Source organism: Vigna radiata, chromosome 7 (assembly GCF_000741045.1).
Source record: "Vigna radiata var. radiata cultivar VC1973A chromosome 7, Vradiata_ver6, whole genome shotgun sequence".
In the NCBI taxonomy this organism is placed as follows: domain Eukaryota; kingdom Viridiplantae; phylum Streptophyta; class Magnoliopsida; order Fabales; family Fabaceae; genus Vigna; species Vigna radiata.
Window position 1 is genome coordinate 7,798,488 of NC_028357.1, and position 13,874 is coordinate 7,812,361.

General features: G+C 34.7%; 1 protein-coding gene across 1 annotated transcript; it reads right to left on the reverse strand.

Moving 5' to 3' along the window:
* Positions 1–3,455: 3,455 nt before the first annotated feature.
* LOC106768236 (putative 1-phosphatidylinositol-3-phosphate 5-kinase FAB1C) lies at positions 3,456–11,311 on the reverse strand. Its single transcript, XM_014653243.2, has 11 exons — positions 9,834–11,311; positions 8,605–9,402; positions 8,337–8,490; positions 7,907–8,251; positions 6,976–7,731; positions 6,570–6,901; positions 6,345–6,468; positions 6,053–6,223; positions 4,410–5,882; positions 4,065–4,331; positions 3,456–3,991 (listed from the first exon to the last, which is right to left on the reverse strand). The coding sequence occupies exons 1-11, from the start codon at positions 10,418–10,420 to the stop codon at positions 3,740–3,742; spliced, it is 5,259 nt and encodes a 1,752-aa protein (XP_014508729.1). The 5' UTR covers positions 10,421–11,311; the 3' UTR covers positions 3,456–3,739.
* Positions 11,312–13,874: the final 2,563 nt, after the last annotated feature.

A 13,874-nucleotide genomic window follows, 5' to 3' on the forward strand; every position in this document is an offset into this window, starting at 1 on the left:
TTTGCACAATGCATATCTATATGAATTAATCGATTATAGTGTTTATGTAATCAGTTAGATTCATCATATATCAGTAAATGCTTAAATGTGGCAAACTGCAAGTTTTAAACGATTACATTATATGTACAATCGATTAAAACTCGTGCCTTTGATTACACTTGTTTACTGAGTGCAGTGATGTGTTTTCAAATGAAAAAGTTTTCAAATTTGCTTAAGTGTTGTACTTAACTGATTACACTGTCTTCTTTATCGGTTAAATCTTGTTCACATTGAATATTATTTTCTTGATAAGTCTTAACAACTATAACGGTCATATTTTGAATTGTTTTGACTTACATTAATTGTGCAATCGATTACATTAAATGTGTAATCTGTTAAATGTGGTTTAATGTAATTCTGTTATAGCGGTGTTAATTGCTTAACCGATTACATTAATATTCTAATCGATCAAGATACGTCAGACCTGAGAAAACTATATATTGACACATAACTCTTTGCATCAAAAGAACTTTTGGAATATTATTGTTAATATCTGATAAAGTTAGTTGAGATCAAAATTTAAGGAGTGTTCATTCTCCAAGAATCAAGAAGCATTTAGTTTGGAAGATTCAAAAGATTCTTGAAGGAATTGTTGCGTGCTTACGTTTGCCGGTCACCATCCACACTCTTAGGTGTTCTAAATCAGATCAATGTTGATTTTGAAATATTTGGATTGTGGTTTCCCTGTTGGCGGTAGCCAGGAAGAGAATGTGGAGTTCTGGTTTCTTTGAGGGGTGTCTCAAAGGCTTTCTGCAGAAAGATGATTGTTCTTTCTGTCTTGTTTTTTTTTTTCTATATTAGATTTGGAGTTGGAGAGGAGATTGCATTGAGAGAGGGTATCTATAATTCTTGTTGTATAACTTAATCTATATAGTGAAGTGGCTTTCAATCTCAGGTTGATTGAAAATGGACTGAATGTAGGCATTAAGGCCGAACTGGTATAAAAACTTGGTGTTTGTCTTTCTATCCCTTATCCATTTCATTTCATTACATTCTTTATTTGCTTGTATTTCAAGGAAGTGTTAAAGATTTTCAAAGGTTTTAAAAAGAACAAATTTTTTAATACAGAAATAATTCACCCCCCTCTTGGTTGGGAAATAAGGCCTATCTTTTTCTACAAACTCCTTACCAGATGACTCTTACCCAGATGATCTCTTACCAGGCGATCCCTTACCCAAACGATCTCTTACCATATGATCTACCAGATTTTTGTACAATAAGAGACCAACTAAGCCTAAATGATCCCAAGAAAGTTCCTAAAACTGTAGACTTTCCTTTAAACCATTTTCTTAGAATCTCACTCGTTAAAACCCCCATTTTTATCCCCAAAACTCACCCTTATATTACTTTATTCCATATTGAAGTTTTGTAAAAACTTATCCGCTTAAACTCACTAAATCTACATTTACAAGTTTATTAATAAACAAATTTTAACAGCAGCAAACCAGATACCCAACATGCATCAGTTTTTAATTCATTAGACCACCTTTCTCATGTACCCAATGATACCAAATTTCATGATTTAATTAAAATTCACAACTTAATCATCACATCATCATACAAACATCAAATATTACATGCGTACCAAATCTAAACCAAACAAAGTAGCTTCTCTTACTTGGTTGACGCTTTGATAGTTCCAAGAACTCTAAAATCTCTCCTACAGTTCCAAGATCTCTATTTACTCCTATAATTCATGACAATTTGATTAGAGTATATCCTTAGTACCACTAACCAACAGAGAGTCTTAAAGAAGACTCAGACCCCAAAGGAGTGAAGAAAACCCCTACATGCAAAGACACCGAATTTTAAAGTAAATGGTAGAAATTGACTTACTTTATAGCTGAAATCAATTGGTTAGAAACGAAGATCTCACCTTAAAGAATCCTCAAGTGGTCTCTGATCTTCTAATAGATGGATAGGGAGTTAGAATTTCTAGAGAAAAGACAAAGAAAATTTAAAGAAGGAAGTTTTAGAAAGAAAAAGTTTCTTAAATAATGAAACTCCTAATTAAGAAATTCTATTTCTATGATATTTTTGAAATAAAATAGTGGACTATCATTATTTAAAACACTCTACCACATTAAGGGTCTTACACTTATTATTATGATATTAAATAAAATATATAATAACACTTTGTAATTTTTGAGTTTTCATATATTAAATAAAATATATATTTTTATATTATCCTCGTATATAATAATTTTCATATATAAAATAATACTTCATATATATTTTTCATATATCATCATTGAACCACATCAAATATTTAATGATTTTATTAATTGTTAACTTTTACAGGAAACTTATCCAAACTTATGCTCTAATATGGGCTAACAGAAAATTCTTCTCCACATCAATTATTGTATTTCTACACATAATTTCATTTTTTAGGCGAGTTGTGACAGTTCTTGTAAATTCCTTTACTTTTGTGTCCAAGTAAAGGACCCTGCTTTCCAACAATTATTGTCGAAGAAGAAACCTGCAAATATCAAAATAAATTCAAAATGTAGGATCCTTTTGAAAATTACAATTATGACATCTTTACTTCACTTTTAGGCACAAATAACGTAAACACCAAAATACATTTCTAAACATTATCCATTTAGAATATATTTGGATGCAATGAACTGGCCTGGAATGTAGTTAGCATCTTCTGTTGTTTATATAGATGATGAAACAAAAGTAAATAAACTAGTTTTATCACATAATATATTCTGTAAATTGGAGGAATTAAAGTAGGAGTATACAATGCAATGAAATGAAAGTACAAATACTACAGCTATAATGAAGTCATACAGATAAATAAATCCAATCACAGATTGGCCGTGTGAAACTCCACCCATATATATGTTATGATGAATCACGAGACGTGCCTTCCTTCCTATTAAGTTTTTGCATTTGAATATGGAAAAGATTCCTTCAACAACACCTCTATAAGAAGTTTCCTAGCATTCAAAGAATGTAGTAACAAAGAAACTAACAACTTGTAGAAGGAAACTAATGATATGAAAAAAAAAAATATTGCAGGTAATTTAAATCTCCAGAATGTCTTCTATTTTAGGAACAATTTCTTTTTTTGTTTTTATGGAGAAACTTTGGGGTGAAGGAATTGTTGTCCCAATTCAAGACCATGATCGAATATTCTTGAATTAGAACTCAAGTTTTGTGTTTGTCATTGAAGCCTTGATCATATTATATCATCTCTAATATTAATTAATCTAATACTTGAATATGGGTTTTACTCTAAAATTACTGTGTTTGTTGTATTGTTATTTGATTAATTTCATTTTCAAGTTGCTCCTAGCTCTTTTTAAGAAATTATAACATGTAGTTTATTCATTAGGTTAGTGGTTTGTGGTATAAAAATAGTGTTACGACTTCACGTAGAAGTCAATATAGTGACTCAATAAATGTGGCTTGAACATGTAGAAAAGTCTATTATCTCTTTTGAAGCATGTGCAAAAATATAAAATAAAGTTACATGACTATTCTCGTAAACCGTTAAAGCTTCCGTAAGCATAATGGTCTACATATATCAAACATTAAAAAAAACAAAAAAAAGATGAAAACATTGATTTAGGAAATTATTGTAATATTATGATTTAGAAGAATAGATTGAGGGAGAAGTATCCAATATGGATGGATGGATGGCTAAGATGTACATTTGACAATGTTGGGAAAAGAATATGTATGTAAATTATACATTTTCAAGGGGTAAGGTGAGAAAGTAGGTAGTCATGGCCTTCCTGAACCTTTTCTTGTATTGTTTAGGAGAAACAATTGTGGGGGCAGCATTCCTTGGACCACCAAGAATCCCAGAAGCCTTAACCCATGTCTCCAAATGTTTGTCCCATGTGTATTGTCTCATGAAATCAATGATTCCCAAAACCAACTCCTTCCGCTCATCATCCACCCCAACCAGCAAAGAATAGTCCATAACATCAACAGACTGCACAAAAACAAACATCATTGTAAAATGCTACATCAAACTTTTAACCATTCAAGTAAAAATAAAAGCTTACCGCCAAAAAGGATGTGTCATTCCATACAGCTCTTTCCAGTCTTCTCTTGGCCCTACTCCCAAGAAATATTGGTTTTGTTCTCAATGCTTCTAACAAATTCATGTCCAGCATCACTTTGTTTGTCCCACTTGTGTCTGGATTATACCTAGATCTTTCTGAGCCCTTCAGATCATATACCCTCGATATATTTCTCTTGTAAAACAGATTCTCCATTACCATCAGATCTATTTTTGTTTCCTTTCCACCTTTTGGGTATTTCACACTTACCTGCCACCAAAACAACAAACATTATAAACATCCATCCATTATAAACAAAAATGCCTAATAATGACTTCTCATTCTCACCTGATAAATACCAAGAATTTTTGCTAGGCAAGTTGGGCCCCCAGAGTTCAGGGCATCCATCAGGTATTTGAAATACTGAGGTGCAAATTCTACAAACGACTCCAGTTCTGTCTTCGTCACTTGTTTAATTATAAACCTGTCATCCAATGACTTGGCAAAATATACATTACTTTTCCCCCCTTGTGCACTCCATCTCCGGCATCGGCTCAAAGATCGCACAAAATCAACCTCACTAGGGCAGCACTTTTTCCTAAGTGATTCAAACTGCTTAGCAAAATAACAAGTGACAGAAAAATTCACTTTACCTCCAGCCCCCACTGAATCATCACCAAAGGAAATTTGCAAGTGTACAGACTTTTTGGGGTCCCAGAGAAGAGAACCAACAACAGAAGATGGAACATCTTCTGGCCCATAACTACTACCATAATTTATATAATCCAACTCCAGACTACCCCATGCAGAAAAGCTGGAAGTAGCTAAATCTTCTTTGCTTCTCTCACGAGCAATCCAGCTACCCTCAGGCAGATCTGACTTACCAGACACCCAATCTTCATATTCCTTGGAACTAAGAGCATAGGATATTATGCTAGAGTAATCATTGTCATAGACAGCAATGACTCTATCACCGTGATAAGTTTGGGAAAGTAGCAATCGAGCCCCTTCAGCTATGGTAGACACAGAGGAAATGAATGCTGGAGTGGAGCTCAGAATCAGATTTAGTTTCTGTGTCTCCCATGGCAACATTTGTACATAAGATTGCAATATGTTAGAGACGGGGTCTCTGACCATATTACCATAATCTCCAGAAGCATGAAAGGATCTAAGTGTTGATAAATGTAAAGATGACGGCAAGATTTTTCTGATTCTTTCATGAACTCTTACTGCTGAATCAAAAGAATGAACTCTCATTGGTTGTGTCAACCTTCTAAAAGGAGGGCTATCATGTTGATTAGACTGCTGAATGCTTCCAGCTGGGACAGCATTGGCTTGAGGTTGATCAGTTCCAGTCCATGCAGAGTCTATTTTCTCAGAAAGATTGGACTCATTACGTGAGATACACTCGGAAAATGTTTTGTTAAGTTCGCCATCTGAATGTACTTTCTCTCCCTCAATATAACATGTCAATGATCCCGAAGCACAAGGTTCAAGTGTCTCATCTGGCTCTGCAAGCATATGACTCTTGTGAGACTCATGCAATTTTGAAAGCCGGGTATTATTCTGCTCTGATCCACAGTCAATATTCTGATCCTTGTGAAATGAATCAACTCTTAATTCTTTAACATCTGCACAAAGTTCATTTTCCTGTTTAACCTTGGAACTAAAACTTTTCTTAATGAGAGAGTCCAATGAGTATAGTCGGTGATCCCAAACATATGAACCAATAAGAAGAGATCGCCTCAGGCGATTTAGTTCCAGAATGTCTAATGCCGTCTTCCCAGGTTGTGGAGCTACTATGTCTGACCGCAGCAAAGACTTCGTACAAATACATGAGAAAAGAGGGGAAAAATTAAGAAAATACATACAATTGTATTCAACAGAAAAACAAATAATGAACATACAAACACTTGCACACAACGAGGTTCTTTAAGACCAAGTACAATAAGACAATTAGATAGACAGCATATATAAATTAGTAGGCTCACATGATAGTCACTTCTTTCTCTTCGAAGCATATCTTTGAGATCAAGTATGTCGTTCTGAATGTCACATGTATCTGATGATTCATTTCCAATACTAGCAGATACAATTTTTGCTTCCAGCCGTCCAAGCACATTGGATATCTCCGCATACAATGTTTCCACTTTAATAGAAAGCTGCAAAAAAGAACAAGGTGAAGTTAAATGTTTACGCTAAGGAGCATGCCCATACACACATATATTCAGAACTACATTTAAAATAGCACAGCAAATATTAATAGTTGCTTTGATATATCACCTCTTCAGCCTCCTTTCTAATCCACCCCTCTTGGATATGGCCAAATTCCAACACAGATGGGGGTAGATGGACAGAAAGAATATCAATAGGAGAATACCGGAAGAAAGCAACCATGCTCCCAAACCTGTTACACATCAAGTTGTTTGTAACGTTTCAAGTATTGACAACCAGCATAAATTACATAACAAAATAAACGATCGGTGATACATTAGCTGCATGACTTACCCATAATAACGAAGGCAATCCCTCTGCAAGGAATGTCCACAGCTTGCAACTCGGTTTGCAGTTGCATGGTTTGAAAAGCTAAGCTCCAAGAACTTTCCAAAAGATAATCCCCAAGCCGCATCTGACATGACAACTCTCCGAGTTGCTGGCGGAACTCCATCCTCAAATGGACACCTCAGACACCGGTGCCACATCCAAATCTTACCGTCTCTTTCCCCTGGTAACTTCACAGAGGGAAGGCGTTTAACATTGATTGTGAGATTTCCTTGCAGGTGAGTAAAACAAAGGACATGAGCCTCTGCTGGCTCTTTACAAGACTGACAGCAGCATTCCTGAAAAAAGCACTTCATGTCATTTCACTTCAGACTTAACTAGTACCACCAAAACACAAGTAAAATCTACACACCTGATCAAACAGATCATCACGAAGATATCTTCCAAGAGGCTTATCAAAAGAACCATAAAATTTTATGCGCAGCAATCTGGTACGTTCGCATACAGTTCCTTTTGAAACACAATGACTTGAAAAGTATACCAATATACTCTGATGACCATCAGTGGCAGAAAAGTATTCACCAGAAAGCTCATCCTCGTTAGTCTTGTCTTTTGCTGAGTCAGCAACTTCACCACACTCTCTCTCCTCTTGAACCATGGTTTCAAGCAAACCTGATTGAGAAAAGTCTCTTGTAGTAAAAATAGTGTCTCCGTCTGACTCATTGCGCAGATGTATATAATCTGAATCTACAGTCAAATTAGAAGTTAAATTATTATAATATGAATCAGAGAGTACACTCTCAGATCTATAATCTGCCATGGTGTCCGTATATGAATGACAACTAAGATCATCAAGATGCTCCGGCCCAGATCCCAAAGTTTCAAGTTTTAAATCAATGCCAACAAGGTCTTTCACTCTGGAAGCCTCGTCAACCTCTGATTGGGGCATGCCTGTAGAAAAGGTGTTAGACATCATGGAAATATCAGTGTCAGCAGTTGCACTCTCAGGCGTGTCTGTAGAATGTTTTACTATCATTTTAGGTAGGGAAGCACCCTCATCAGCAAGGAATGAGGTCTCAAGAGATAAGTGGTAGGCTGCAAAAACAGCATATTGCACAACATGTTTAATTTTCTTTAGTTCTTCCCGACATGTGCCCTTCAGCAAGACCTGTAATGAAAATCAAAATCAGAAACAAATGTTATGCTAAGTATAGCGCAAAGTAGAATTTCTTTGGTTAATCAAATTCAAAAATTTTATCGATCAAATTACACATTCTACCCATGTCATATATAAAGAAACATGTAAAAGAAACCATGGAAGAAAATAAAAGGAAAAGGAATACCGTGCAACCCAATCTCCGTGGACAACCTTCAAAAAACATTAATGTTTTGGATGGCTTCCTGTTTAACTGATTAGCAGTCTCATGATCTTCCACCATTCTGTCTAACCGGAACAACTCACAGTGCCCCAGACGTGCTTTAGATAAACTATCCACTGATGGAGTGATAAGAGCACCAGTGCACCGAGCTATACGCTCCAACAAAGGCTTTTTGACATTTAACACCAAGGAGATTTCCTTTGCGAGCAAATATTCCTGGGCGCACGAAGCTACAGTTTTTTCTACCAGTAAAACATTTGGTCGAAGAGCCTCAATTTTTGAAATGATCATCTTCAAATGATCATTTTCCTGCCAGCATTTACAAATCAGAACTTCTTTCCAAATATAAAAAACTGTAACTAGAAGACATAAAACTCATCAGTCATGAAGGCACCTGCTGTAGCAATGTATCAAAAGAAGCCAATTGATTTGGAACTTTCTGATATTCTAGAGCTCCTCCTAAAAGGAGTAATCTAGGATTTTTGTATTGAGAGGTCATGCGCTTGTGCTTAATATTTTTTGTACAAACTACACCTTTGATAAGGGTGCTGCAAAACAAAAACAAAAACTATAATTCAACGTTGATTGGGGAATACCACAGATGTGCCAAGAAACAGAGAACCGATTTATAAGGTATCCAGGCAAATTATAAAACACATTACCTCTCACTTGGGCTTCCAGATGCTATACATTTGACCTTTACATAATCACCAGGATCCATACTGCCACCTTTGCTCGTATCTGGCCTAACAAAGTTAGCAGCCTGCCATGCTACCGTTGCAACTATGTCAAGCCAGTCATCAGAATCATTTTCATTACCAACTTTAATTCCCTCTCCTTGTAAAAGCTGTGAAACAAGAGCTCTAAAATGCCCTTCGATGACAGCTCTTAAAGGTTCCTTGTTTCCATCATTATGTTTCTCCTTTCCAGCAAACATATTAGATAGACTGCTACTGGATGAGAACATGGCCCCTGAGTCACCAATATCATCATCCTCATCATCATATGCAAAGAAATTACCTTCGGCATCATCATTTTCATCATCAGGTGGTGGGGGGAACCAAATATGACCATTGTTTTCAAAATCCAATGGTCTCTGCATATTCTCATCCTGGTTCCGGAAAATAGACAAGTCATCTGAAAAATAAGCAGTAGTATATGCATCCTCGGTCCCTTGTTCAGGCTTTCTTAAAACAGCCATACTTTGTTGACTAATGGGACCATCATTCTGAGGGATGGGGCTTTTCTCCTGCTCCTTCTGTACAGGAATCCCAGCCCAACTAGAAGTAAAAGCAATCCTAGAAGGGCTATCTGAAGGACTTGAGCCCACAGAATTATAGTTGTAAGTGTCATGTCTAGCACTAACGCTACTTGAATCTATATCTGAATAATTATCACAATATGTACGTGATTGGCTGAGAAAGTCCTTCCCAGAATCCTCCATCCCCTCTTCGTTACTCCTACATTTACACACAACACATATCAAGCGCAGGGGAATATTAGGGAAGGGCTACTTAAATTAATTATGCAAGTCAGTTAGAGTTTCACACAATTGTAAAAGATCATTTGTTCCTAAACTCAAGGATAAGAAAGCATATATGTGAGAACATATATCATATTCTTCAATTAAAATGTCATTGAAAATTTACCCTCCCAATTGGAATAGTCATAGATAGATCATGGAACATCGTCATGCTCATATATGTGAGAACATATATCTATATTCAACAATTAAAATGCCAATGAAAATTTACCATTTTAATTGCAATAGTCATAGATCATGGAACATCATTATGTTCAGATATCAGATAAGTAATAACTTATTAATGCACTTCCGATAATGTAAAACAAAAACATATAACTTTCTGTAACAAAGATAGAAATATATTACCTGAAGGTAGACGGATGAGTAGACAGCGACGAAGGGCGAGTAGCAGATGAAGTCAAACTCTTGTTGACTTCACAACAAGGATAATACCCATAATCATGGTCATGAAAACAGCGTTCAAAGTGAGATCCCTGATTTAATTCAGCATTCAGAGGAGAACTGATCCTATCACTCTCAACACTAAAGCATGGAGAAGATGGCTCAGGACTTTGTCTTGGACTCTCTTGAGGAGAGACAGAAGGGTGCACTTTCTCACTGCACTTCCTCTGGCCCTCAAAACACATCCTCATATTGGCATCCAAACAAAACTTGCAAGAACGAATAGTTTCCCTGAATCCTTTGTTCTCAGATTCAAGATTTGGAAGATCACAAACCCCGATGCATTTCCCACAGAACCAACGACCACAGCTTTTGCAATTGTATCTGTGCTGAATCATCTCACTGAAATTCCTATTGCACTCACAACACATTTTGCTGCCGCTATGGTGCATATCAAATTTCTCAGACAAATAACACAAATCACTTCCTCCCCAAGAAACCCAAGACCTTACTTTTTCTAGATCTAATAGTGAGCTATCAGGTATTCCCATATAAGATGTAATGACCCAACAAAGAACTCAACCACTGCCTCAAAACAAAAACAAAAGAACTCTACTTTCCCCTTCAGTATAGGGATTTTCTTTCACAAGACCAAAAACATAAAAAGCAAAATCCTTTTGGCACCAGAATACTGATCACAAAAATTGTCTAAAATTAAAAAATCAAGTGATGAGTATCGGTAAACCCACGATAAAATTAGGGGGGTGACTGTATTTTTTTTTTAAATCAAATTAAAAATCATTTCTATTTTTTTTTAAGTTTTAATTTTGCAAATCCTCCAGGGAATCAAATAATATCAAAGGAGGAGGCAACACTATAACGACGAAAATCTAGGATTCACCCATCAATCAATATTTACACCGAAAAATAAAATCCTACCAGAGGAATCACAAGAACCACGGAACAACAATGTTTCTATTTCAAACACCACAAACCAGGAACGCGAATCTGTCTTCAAACCCAGCAAAGAAAGAAAAGCACGAAACTTTGAAATGCTAATGAGACCCCACAACACTAACCGATCCCTAAATCACCCAGAATGTACTGAGGAACCGATTCCAGCATTACCCCCCAAAAAAAGAAGTAAGACCCTTAATTGGAAACGAGTTTATATTTCTGTTTAGAGCTGAAAGGCGAAGTCTTGGAACAGAACCCCTAAAGATGAAGAAGGAGAGAAGAGAAAGTGTGAAGGAAGGAAGAAACTTTAAATGATGGGAAGAATTAGAATCAAAAGGAGAAAGAGAAGAAGTACGGAGAAGGTTCCCTTTCTACCGGAATAGGCTCGCATCTCAAACAACAACAACGCCACTTCCCTCTTACCCATCTTTCTCTCCCTCACTGCTTTCCTTTCTTTTCTTTTCTTTTCTTTTCCCTTCAACCCCTCTTCCCACACCACCTTATTATTATTTTATTACTTTATAACAATAATTATTATTATAATGAATAATTAATGTTTGAGTCAAAAAAAATATTGAATAGTAAATGTCATTCATTTGTTGATTTCTAAAAAACAACACGCAAACTCTCCCTCATGTTTACTTTTTAATATAAAAAATTCAGCTCTCATAAGTTTTCAATAAATTCATTTTTTTATTTTTCAATTTTAAAATAAATATCATAATTATAATAATCACGAATATTTATCACTTTTAATTTATTAATTTTCGGTAAAAAGAACACTCAATACTCGCGCACACCCTTCGAATAAAAACTGCTTTGTCTCTTAAATTTTAAATATGATTATTCATATGTTTTTATATTAAAATTAGTTTTATAGTTATAAAATTCTACGAAGAAATACAAATTTATATAATTCTTTTTTTGGTATCCGACAAAAATACAGTAACATTTAAAAGAAAAAAAAAGATAGAAATATCTTTATAAAACACAATATATAAACTTATTATTATTATATTCTTATTATTAGCAATAGTAGTACACGTATATGTGTCTTCTTTTTTATATATGGATAATTAATTTAATTTTAGAAAATAACTCAATTTAAATAAATAATAATGTAAAAGTAAAACAGGAAAATAATTATTTTTTAACACTCCAAATTAGATATCACCAATTGTGATAAAACGGACTTTTTTTTAAATTTTAATAGTAAAGAAAAACGGTATATAAAAACTATTATTTAACTTAACAAAAATAAAACATAATAATTATACATTTAAAATTTATAAAAGTAAATTTTTAAATGAAAATCTCCGGTCTTTTATGTCTTCTTTAGTCTCTATTAAACATCAATTATATCTTCAACAACTTTTCTTCCTATATAATCAAAGGTCATATGATCTTCACATAAACAAAAATACAAACATAATTTCCTTGCACCTTAAAGACTTAAGAGTAAAAACATTGGTGCATTGCACACCGGGTACTACACTCAATAACGAGCTAGAGTCCATGAGAAACATCGTGCCCTTCTCCACTATCTCGCACAAGCGAGAAAGTATGACACTCGAACCCCACTCTCTTCCCTATCATAGGGCCGAAGAGAGCCCTTTTCCTTATCACACAGTCGAAAACACAAATCTTAGGATTTACTAGGTGCAACAAGTAGACACGTCTATCACATTAACATGTTCGTCCCTCAACAACATAACTTGATACCATCCAATCATCCTAGCATGTTTCTCTATTAATCCAAGAGTCATCCATAACTCTGCATGCCAACCAACTTAGCCTCCTCTCGAAATATCTCATCTTGTAGTGCATCACACACATCTTTTAGAAAAATACATTGGATAATCGATTATCATTAGTGATAATCTATTATTCTAGCAAGGTTTAGAAAAGGAAAAAGTTATATGGGATAATAAATTATCACTAAGGATAATCGATTATTCCAGCAAGGTCTAGAATACTAAAATTTTTTAGGTTAACAAGATTCGTTGGGTAATTGATTATTCTATAAGTAAATTAACACTAGAAGAATTTATATCAAGCTTGTAAGACACATTTCCTGTCACCAAACTATGTAAAACCTAGGTTGACACTCTACTAATATATTTTAACAACCTGAATACATAGGAAAATGTCCTAAGCACTTACAACATACATCCAAAGTAGGAAATAGCCACTACATTGCCAGATTATCAAGAAAACACTATAATGCAATGGAATTACGTCTTATACACCTAAAAAAAAGGCTGAAAACCTTGCGGAACTTTTGATAACAACTACATCACTAGGAAAGCTTCCTATTTCAACTTCAAATACTTTAGGACTCTACTATAGTCTCTGAACTCTAAAGGAACATGTTCTATTAATTGAGACATTGCAGGAATATTAATGTGGTTAGGCCTTAAAGAGAACAAACTATTAAACTAGATCATGATAATGACTAATACTAAAATTTGTACCCTCTAGGGCTACTATAATTGGTTAAAGACTCTATAACAACTGAATAGATAATATAGACCTTATAGCAACTAGATTAATGAACAAAAACATTTTTAGCAACTTCACTAATGAAAAAAAGCTTATAGCAACTAGATTGATGAGCAAAAACCTTATAGTAAGGAACTTACTGACTTAGACTCTTAACCTCACCAATTAGCATGAGTTATCATATTAGAATCGCCTAGCCAGATATTGGAATTCATCGACACAAGAATCATCAAATAACACGAACTAAAGAACCTAAAACTACTTAGACAACACCCTTTCTCAAAAATGACATTCAGAACCCCTTACTAATTTCAAAAGACCATCAACCAGTCCCCCACTTTAAGATTCCCAAGCCAACACAAAGACAGAAGATTGCAAACGGATAGAGCAAACATGATTTGACTGATTCAATTAATGCATTACACAACTCAATTACTAGTTCAACACTTCAAGTAAAAAATAGTACCAATTCATTTAAAATTACCCATTATAGGCCAAAGATACCAACTAGCATATTCATTATACATTACACAACTCAAGTACCAA